Source organism: Leptonychotes weddellii, chromosome 15, assembly GCF_054177405.1.
Source record: "Leptonychotes weddellii isolate Sample4059 chromosome 15, ASM5417740v2, whole genome shotgun sequence".
In the NCBI taxonomy this organism is placed as follows: domain Eukaryota; kingdom Metazoa; phylum Chordata; class Mammalia; order Carnivora; family Phocidae; genus Leptonychotes; species Leptonychotes weddellii.
Genome location: NC_138383.1, coordinates 22,949,595 through 22,959,130, shown reverse-complemented (window position 1 = coordinate 22,959,130; position 9,536 = coordinate 22,949,595). Strand labels below are relative to the sequence as shown.

Genomic DNA, 9,536 nt, shown 5'->3' with positions numbered 1-9,536 from the left:
CCCCCCCCCCCCAGGGCCTCTACCATCCCCACAGACCTCTCATCCTGGATTGAAAGCCACTCTCGTGGGCTGGGGGTCCCTTGGAGGTCAGAGAGACCTCTCTTGCTGCCTCAGTGCCCCTCCCCCCCGGGTCAGGACTGGGCTGAGGCAAGGATGGGGTCTCCCTGTGTGAGCCCAGGCGGCCTGCCTGAGCCCTGCTACCTGACTGAGCTTTGGGGAGCGCCCAGCTTCTGCGACCTAGGGACCCCTCGGCGCTGCTTCCATCCCGGCACATGTAGCTGTCATTGGGCAGGGAGTGCGTCCGGCTGACCCCAGACTTCCGTACGGTCAGCAGGTCTGGTCCCAATGCCAGGGGCATCTCCTCGGGGTGGGGCTCCATCTGCAAAAGGAACAGGGGAAGGAGGTAGGAAAAAGAGGGGGCATCCGGATTGGCTGACTGAGGCAGAGCTGGACAACAGAAACCAGAAGCCGCACCCCCACCCCCGGCTCGGGCCCCATCCCCTCCCCCGACAAGGCGGTAATGGGATGAGTTAGTCGTGGGGGAAAAGGGGGCAGACACATGGATGAGCCCTCCAGCACAGCAAGGAAGCAGGTGGGGGGAGTCCCTGCCCAGAAAGCTATCCAATACTGCTACTGCGTCACTTCCCCGGAGCCTCCTGGTGGGGATGGTGGAGGAGTGAGAAGGTGTCCAAAAAAGGGAGAGCAGCTCCCAGGCCCAGCCCGGCAGGTGGTTCAAGAGGCGGTTCCCGGGGCCCCATTAAGAGGCTCTGAAGCTGCACAGAGGACAAAAAGCTAAAAGCACCCCCCTATCCCTGTGCTGGGACTATGGGGGTGGGGTGGGGAATGAGGGGACCCACCCAGTGAGCAGGGCCTGCCTACAGGGCAGAGACTGCCTCACTGCCCAGGGCTTTAAGAGCGCCGGGGCCCAGCACTGGGCATGAGCTGAGTTAATGTGGGTTCGGTGACAGGTGACCACGGGGGAATGTCAGCGGGCTCCCCCACCTGGCTCCCTCCCCTTTTGATTACTCAATGACCCTGGCAGGTGGCAAATGGGAGGTGGGGGAGGCAAGGTCTGAATACCTTGAATACCATGGACTCAGGGCCTCCCTTACTGGACAGATTGGGGGTGGGAGTGAGTTTTTTGAATTTGTTTCAAAGAAAAGCAGTAATCGGCCTTTGACCCCAGCTGGAGGGAGTCAAGGTTTGTTCCCAAAAGATTTCTCCATCTCCCCGTGACCCCCTTCCTCCTTGGGGGGGTCCCCTGTACCCTCCATTCCTAGTTCTCAGAGAGGCTGGAGGGGCCGTGTCCCCACACAGGCCCAGCCGGTTAAGGAGCCCCAGTAAGGGCTGTTGGAAGAGTCTGGAGCCTTTGCTCCCCCTATCAGCCCCAGGCTCCACTTCTGCCAGCCACCTCAAGACCCCTAGGGACCCCCACCCAGCCTGTGGTCAAAGCCGGACCCCCGCTGGGTCCTGCTGTGAAGAAGGGGCCCCTGTCTCTTAAGTCATCAGAGGAGGGGGGAGGCAGGGCGGAGGGAGCTGCTCGCAGTTGGAAGGGGAAGGGGAGCTGGGCAGGGGTGAAGAAGCTGTCCCAAACACAAAGACCCCCCCCAGGACATGGGGACACGCAGGGACAGCAACGGAGGAGACAGGAACAGCTTCCCAGGCAGAAGGGCTGGTTGGTAGCAGCAGAGATGGTTTCACCCACCGGGAGGAGGGGGGAATGGCTCATGTAGCGAGGAGGGGGGAGGGAGGGGAGCGGGGGGCGGGGAAGGGCTGGCTTGCACAGGCTCCAAATACAGAGACGGACTCCGCATCCAGGCAGGCCCCTTGGTTAGCTAGCTGCCTGATGCCACCTCTGTTTTGGGCTGTGTTACTCCTGGATGTCTAGGTTAACTCTTTCACAACTGTGCCCCTGGGCCCTTGAGGCCCCAGTTTAATCTCGTCTAATTTCTTTGTCCACAGTGGGGAACTGGAAAGACCTAGGGATGCCTGGGGCACGGAGCATGCTTGCTGGGGGATGCCTCTGGGTGGGGCCTGGTGGCAGAGAGAGAGAGTGAGAGAGAGGGGAGGGGAGGGATCTGGAGCCCTGCAGCCAGCCCAGCCCCTGGGGAGGCTGGGGGAGCAGGAAGGGGCCATGTGTAAGTACATTGCTCTCCAGGGCACTAAGTAAGAGTGTGTGAGTGTCATCAGGCAAAGAGTCATCCGTCAGAGCTAGAGAGCAGGACGGTTCAGACACAATCTCTGACGTCAGAGACAGAGCCTCCATCTCAGCTAGAGGGATCTAGACAGGGAGAGAGATGATCAGGCATAAGAAACCAGGACAGCGCACACACTTGCGCGTGCATGCACACACACACACACGCACACACACACGCGCACGCGCGCACGCGCACACACAGAGCCCCCCTTTCCTCCTTTCCATGAAGCAGAAGCATGGGGGAAAAGGCCTCTCTTCTCTCTCCCCACCCCTCTCCCAAGTCAACTGACAACACCTCCCCCCCCTTCAAGCCCCTCCTCTGATCCGAGAGGCTGCGGCAGGCGCCAAAGAGAGCGAACCCCGAACCCCAAACCCCGACATAGCAGGAGAAGCAGAAACTTATTCTAAAGATACCCCAGGAACCTGAATGGCCCCCTCCCACACTACCACCACCCAGGGAGGAAGCGGGGAGCAGGGAGGGCTTTCAACTCTCAGAAAGATGAGACCAGAAAAAAAAAAAAAATGAAGAAAGGCCAGCAAAGCACCTCTCTACTCTCGGCACAGACAGAGCAGCGTGGGGGGCGCTGGGGACAAAGCTGCCAATCTGATGACTGTTTTCTGCTTATTCTGTCTGCTTCCAAAAGCCTGGCAGGACTTGGCCTGCCCCCAGATTCTGGCTTCTCCCCTCCTGGGCCCTCCTCCGCCTGCCGGCAGCTTGCCCGCCCTCTTTAGCTTTGGTTCTGGGAGATGCTCTCCTCCTGCCGCCATTCTGAATTGAGCGCACTGGGGTGGGCCACCACGCAAACTGGCTGGCTCACCAGGGATCTGAGGGGGGGATTTCAGTGCCTACAGCACCCTGGGGAAGGGGAGGGCCATCCCTCCCAGATGAGCCATCTGCCTGATCAGCCCATCATGTCCTCTTCTCTCCCCGCACCCCCCCTCTTCCCCCCGCCCCACCGCCATGAGCCTCCTTCAGGATGGGAGGCCTCGGGAAGGGATGGGCTCTCTCACAGATCATTCTAGGTCATTGCCAGGTTGAAGTCCCTACAGCCCATCTGAGACTGAATTCCAAGAGGGGATTCAAGAGGTCAGGGACCCTAGAGGCAGGGTCCCTTCCTATGTGAGGATAACTGTCTATTTCTTTGGAACAGGCTACAGGTGTCCCAGGTACTGGGAAGCTGCCTTCCTTCCCCTCCACCCAACAGGGCCTGTAGAACACCAGGCTTTTCTATCTCCCACTAACACCTGTTTTCTTGCCTCCACTCCAGGCCTACCGGGGGCTTCCCTGCAGCACCTGACCCAGGAGAGATGACAGGGCGCTCTGCCAAATGGAGGGGGGCCACAAGGGGGGAAGAGGTGGGTAGGAGAACCCCAGGAAGCCGAAGAGCCGTGTTTAGATGGGACTGGGAAAGAAAAACACGCAGAGCTGTGGAAAGAGACTGGGCTTATGGGGGACACCTGGTCTTATTTCACAGCGAGGTCCCCAGAATCCACTCTCAGCTGGAACCTTCCATTTCCTCCCATGACCAGGTCAGAAAGCACTGGCTACTGAGAGCACTCATCATGTCTAATGGGCTCCATGGCTAAAAAAGCCACCAAACAGAGATTTGGGGGATGGGCGCTGGACAGAGGGAAGAAGCAGACGGTGGCCTAAGACATAGCCCTCCACGGGTCCCCTGGCCACCTGCACTATCCCCAAAAGCGCTTCTCCCCTGGATTTGGCACCTCACTCCCTCCACCCACTAAGGTCCCACTGCCAACTTGTCTTCTGCCCCCTCCTCTTTTTGTCCAGGTTCTTTCTGACAAACGCCCTCTGTAAACCCCTCCTCCATTCGTCCTTCTCCCCTGGAAGTGCAATCTCAGTGTCCCTACCTTCCAAGTATGTGTTCCAAGGGTTAATCTCAGCTTGTAAGAACCCCCGGCTGCCTCCTGCCAAGCCCAAAGCTCAACTGAGGCCCTGAGGCTGTTCTTTCTCCAGCGACCCAGTGGGCAGGAAACACCCCCCGCCTCCCCAGAAGCGGGCAGCATGGCACAGCCGGGCACAGTAACCTGTGGGTCGGAGCCGCCCGGGCTGCGGGCGGGAGGCAAGGCAGAGGGCTGGCCCCCAGGGCCTGCCAGCTCGTCCATCAGCTTCAGCTCCCCTTCCAGGGAGCCCTGGATCAGCAGGGATATGGTGTCAAACAGCTGTCTGTCCTGGGGAGGACCAGCCCAGGAGGGGAGCTGGAGAGTCAGGGGAGCGGGGTTCAGAGGGGCAACGGGGGGAAGTGTCGTAGTGGCGGGGGATTGACAAAGAGACACAGAGGGAGAAAGAGGAGGAGGTCACATGCACACACATAGGTGTGCACACACACACACCAGCAACAAAGACACAGGAGAAGGAGGAGGGGATAGGACAGAGGAGACAGAGGTGTGGGAGGGAGGAGAATGGGAGCCAGAGATGAGAAGAGCTCACAGGGAGAGAGGGAGAGGGAAAACGAAGGTAAGGAAAGGATTGAGAGATGGAATCAGGCAGGTTGAAGGGTGGGAAGGAAAGAGGTTTGGTAATCGGGCAAGGGTAAGAAAGAAACAGGAAGGAAACAGAAAACTTAGCCTTGAACCTAAGAGCCAAGACGGGGAGGCCGACTGGGCTGGAGGCGCAGGGCGTGGACGAGCCAGCACACGTGCCCGTGGCTTGCTGGGGTGGCCCTGTGCTGCGAGGGCGGGCAGCCTCTCTGGGGACGGCGGGGGACCGCTTACCCCTCAGCATCCAGGCAGGAGGGGCAGAAGGATCCAGGTGGGGCCCTGGGGTCTGCCACGCTGCCCACTCCCTGTCCACCACCCACCCAGCCACTGGCCACAGGTCCCATGCCCCTCTCGGCAGGGGTGGCCATCTGCTCACCGTGGGGTGCTCCAGGGAGAAGCGCGAGGCTGCTCCAGCGTGGGCCGCAGTGTGCGGGACCCCAGGCTTGGGGCTGTCGGGGCTGTCGGGGCCCTCGACCCCAGGCCAGAGGAAGGGGCTGCCCAGCGGCGAGTGGGGCTGTGGGCTAAGCGTCTTCATCTCCAGCTCCAGCTCAGCCTCCAGCTCAGCCTCCTCTTTGGCCTCCTTGTTGCTTTCCTCCAGGTGCTTCATCAGCACGGCGATCACCACGTTGACCAGCACAAACTGGGCCGTCAGCACGAAGGACACGAAGTAGATGGGGGAGATGACCGTATTGTAGCAGGTGGACTCCTGGTCACAGTCCCGGAGGGTGTCCTGCGGGCAGCAAAAGCATTACACACTGTCCCGGGGAGCGGGAGTTCTGGAGTGTTCCTGCATAGGGGAATTCCCTGCTTTTATTCATGGCCACTCATCTTGCTCAGGAATCTGGGCTCAAGGAGTGGGACTGCCTCCCCGGGGCCAGGGCCAGCCCTGGCAGGGCCCCTGCGGCTGTGGGCGCTCACCTTCATGATGCCATTCCAGTTGTCACCCGTGGAGACTCGGAAGAGGGTCAGGAAGGCCATGCCAAAGTTCCGAAAGGTGGCATGCCGGCCCAGGCCCTCGCAGGGGTGCGTCTCATCACACTCTAGAGGAGGAGGGCAGGAGAGAGAGGCCCGAGTTAGTGCGGGAGCCCCTGGGCCTCCAGCCCTGGCTCCTCTACCCTCCCCACCCCGACTCACCCAGGTCTCCAAAGAGCTCCACACCCAGAGCTGCAAAGATGAAAAACAACAACATGAAGAGAAGTCCCAGGTTCCCCACCTGGAAGAGAGGAAAAGAAATGGGAAAGGTGCCACTGGGTCTCCCAGCCAGCTTCCCTGAGCTCCCTACTGCCCATCCCTTCGGAAAGCACCCCTCCCCCCAAGAGGGCCCCTCCCCCCCACACCCCCTCCAGCTACCTGGGGCAGGGCCTGCATGACCGTGTCCAGCAACGCCCGCATGCCCACAGCCATCTTCAGTAGCTTTAGCACTGCAGAACAGGACAGAGCGGTGAGCCGCCCCCCACTCCACCAGCTCCACCCCTGCCCTCGGCCCAGCCCCCAGCCCTCCCCTTTGGCAGAGGCTGGGGCCGGGACAGAGACCCATGGGAACACACACGCATGAAGTCCCTGGCCAGCCACAGAGCCACCCCCGGCCGTTTCCCCCCTGGGCCAGTCACCCTGGGCAGGTGGGTGGTGGGCGAGTAGCCGGGCACCGACCTCGGGCAATGCGCAGCACCCTCATGATGCGGATGATGGTGGGGTTGATGGGCAGCGAGGCATTGACCTCGATCTCCTCCAGCGTGATGCCCATGATGGATAGCAGCACGATGGCCAAGTCCAGCTGGTTCCACCTGGAAAGAGGACACAGCTCCCTGAGGGGGGAGCACCGCAGAAGAGGGGGCATGCGTGGCTACCCAAGTGACTACAGAAAGGAGGGTGGAGGTCAGCCAGTCCCGCCTCTCCATCCTGTGGAGAAGGCATGGCTTGACTCGGGTCACAAAGGCACAGGTCGGACTGAGACTTGAGCTCAAGGACCTCTGCTTTTCATTTGTATTCATTCTTTTTTTTTTTTTTTTTTAAATTTGGCACTTATATGCTGTTTACTAGGTGCCAAGCACTGTTTTAAAGCCTTTACAAATAAGAACTCATAATCTTCCCAGTATTGTTTCTCCTTTTATAGATAAGGAAACCAACATACAGAGAAGTGGAGTAACTTACCCTAGGTCACCAGCTTCTAAGTGGTGGCGCCAGGATCCGAGTCTGGTCCGGGCAGTCTGGCTCCAGGCTCTGTGCTCTTAAGCCCCAGTCTGGGCCACATCGATTTCCAGCTGCCTGTGTTCCCCCAGGCCCTGGATGCCCCCCCACTCCCCCCTGCTATCAGCCCTCGGTGGGTCCTAGAGTGGAGGCTGTACCTCAGGAGTCCAGAAAGGTTTTTCAGCATTTCCCTGGGAGACATGTCCTTTCCCCCACTCTCCCACACCCCACCGCTCTCTGTTACCTGTCCTGGAAGAACCGACGGAAGCCAAAGGCCACGAGTTTAAAAACTGACTCCAAGACAAAGATGATGGTGAAGATGTAGTTGCAGATCTTCAAGGCCTCATCCAGGATCTGGCAGGGATAGGGGGCAGTCTATGCAGGGTCTCCTAAGGCCCAGGGGGGATGCCTGCCCCTCCCCCTCCATCACAATTCCGGATCTGGGAGACAGGGGAGTCTAAGGGGACCTTTCTTTTCTGTCCCTGCCATGATGGTCGACCATTGGTCACCACACCAGGATAGAAGAGGGTCCTTAGGCATGATCCGAACTTTGTGCTAAAGGATCTCTCTCCTTGAGGGATGGGGAGGAGACTCCATGAGAATGTGCTGGAAGGCACAGAAGGCTAGAGCCCGGAAAGGGCCTTGTGCATTACTAATTCAACATCCCCATTTTACAGATGGGGAGCCTGAGGGCTGGAGGACAGCTGACGGTGGCTGATCTGAGGAGCGGCAAGATCGTTGGTGAGTTTGGAGCTGGACATTCACTAGAGTCGTAACCCTGAAAGGGCAGACACTGGTCTTCACTGGTCTGCCTTCTTTACCCTCAAAGGGTAAAGAAGCCCATGGCAGGCACTCAATAAATATTTGCTGGGTGAAGAAGTCAGGTCCTCCACTTCCTAGCTATATGACCTTGGTCTAGTCATGGAACCTCTCTGAGCCTCAGCATCCTCATCCGTAAAGCCAAGATGATACCCACTTCCAGAGTCGCTGCAAGGTGTGCACAAGGAACTCCTGTAGGGTGCCCAGGAGTTGCCCAAGGTACCCCAGCACAGGGGAGGTTAGCTTCACCCTGCAGGCCCATGGCTGGACACAGGGCCCGGGGGGCCGGTCACTCGCTCCTACCTGGGGCTGCTGGTAGTGTTCCATGGCCATGGTGACCACATTCAGCCCAATGACACCCGTGATGAAGAGGTCCAGATAATGGCTGGTACACAAGTGGTGGACGAGGAGCCGGAAGCGGGAGTAGTCTGAGTAGTAGGGCTTGCACTGGGCCTCTGGTGGGGCAGGGGGGAGAGCAGAGCAGCCATCGGGCCCCTGCCCCACGGCGCCCCCGCCACCCGAGTCCCTCACAGCCGCCAGCCTCTAACGCCAGAGCCGCAACATTCCAGAGTCCTCCGCATCCTCGCCCTCCACACACTGCCTTTCTCGGGGCAGGGAGGCCGGGGGGCTCCCTCGGCGTCTGCCCTCCAAGCGTCTGTTCTACTGGCTACAGCTGGGTGCAGAAGGGGTCAGGACATGCAGAGCTCCCCACCCACATTAGACACCAGGTGAGCCCCGTCCCCGAGGCAGCCTCCAAAATCCACCAGCCCCTCATAATGCCCTTGACTTGGTGTCCCGCCGTAAGGCCAGATCAGTAAGATGGAAAACAGCTGGTCTTACAGGAGGAAGCTCCACCAACAGAGAGGCAAAGGTCCTTGCTCCTTTACCACGCTCAGCCCCTCGGGGGGAGCAGAGCAGATTACCCAGAGCTGGGATTTGGGGATAACACCGGAGATTGGAAATTGGACATCTTCTTGGCTGGCCGCACTGACCCACCCTGAGGGCCTCCAGAAGGCCCTCATGGGGTGGGGGAGGCGGGGTGCAGAGGGGAGGCCACAGGGCTCTGCGCTTCCCAGATTCATCTGGGGGGGGGCTCCACCTGAAGGACTCACCCAGTTTCTAATGAGGCCATGCCCCGCCTGCTCCTGGATGTCAGGGCGGCGTCAGACTACAGGCTGGGCTGGAAGCACTGTCTGAGATCTGTCAGAGGCATATTTCTCTTGTAATTAGTGAACCACTTAGTTATAAAATCATGGGGCCAGAAGGTTGGGCTGCTAAGCAGGCAGAATGAATCTGGGGGCAGGAGAGGGCAGGGGGCCCCTCCTCCGGGTGCTGAGGAAAGGCCAGGCCAAGTTGGGGATGGATGTCAACTGGAGGCGGTTGACAGATTGCCACAAAGAAAGAAGAGGCTCCCCATGGGGAGGCTTGGGGCAGCCTCAGGTCCCAGACAGCCCTTCTCCCTTGGAAAGTCTAGGGCAGAAGCCAGCCAGCAAGGGCTGCCGCCTCTGAGGTCCGTGCCAGCCACGGGTAGCTGGCTCAGGGGCAGCAGGAAGCTTCGGGTCCAGGCCAGCTCAGATATAAGTGTCCTTCCCCATGCAGAGGACTATGGAACAGAGAGGTAAACTGAGGCAGGGAATGGCCTGGGGTGGGCCCCCACCGAAGGCCGAAGGAAGAAGAGCGCCCAAGAACTGCATGTGCAGGCTCACCGGATGCCACTCTCCAGCATCGGCCTTGAGGTATGGATAACCAAGAGGCAGAAAGTCCCGAATGTTCTGGTGCACCATAGACTGCGTTAGGCCATCATTTTGTTTTCAGACATGGGCCAGCCAAC

General features: G+C 59.6%; 1 protein-coding gene across 1 annotated transcript in view; it reads right to left on the bottom strand.

Annotated features, from left to right (window-relative positions):
* The window catches only part of CACNA1G (calcium voltage-gated channel subunit alpha1 G), a 61,876-nt gene that overhangs the window by 2,329 nt on the left and 50,011 nt on the right, over positions 1 to 9,536 (bottom strand). Inside the window, exons 27-36 of the mRNA XM_081805971.1 lie at positions 8,009 to 8,160; positions 7,131 to 7,240; positions 6,350 to 6,483; positions 6,050 to 6,120; positions 5,834 to 5,912; positions 5,618 to 5,739; positions 5,076 to 5,429; positions 4,247 to 4,390; positions 2,147 to 2,281; positions 98 to 379 (exon numbers count right to left, since the gene is read on the bottom strand). Coding sequence (XP_081662097.1) covers positions 98 to 379; positions 2,147 to 2,281; positions 4,247 to 4,390; positions 5,076 to 5,429; positions 5,618 to 5,739; positions 5,834 to 5,912; positions 6,050 to 6,120; positions 6,350 to 6,483; positions 7,131 to 7,240; positions 8,009 to 8,160 — 1,583 coding nt within the window. The remainder of the gene's footprint in view (positions 1 to 97; positions 380 to 2,146; positions 2,282 to 4,246; positions 4,391 to 5,075; positions 5,430 to 5,617; positions 5,740 to 5,833; positions 5,913 to 6,049; positions 6,121 to 6,349; positions 6,484 to 7,130; positions 7,241 to 8,008; positions 8,161 to 9,536) is intronic.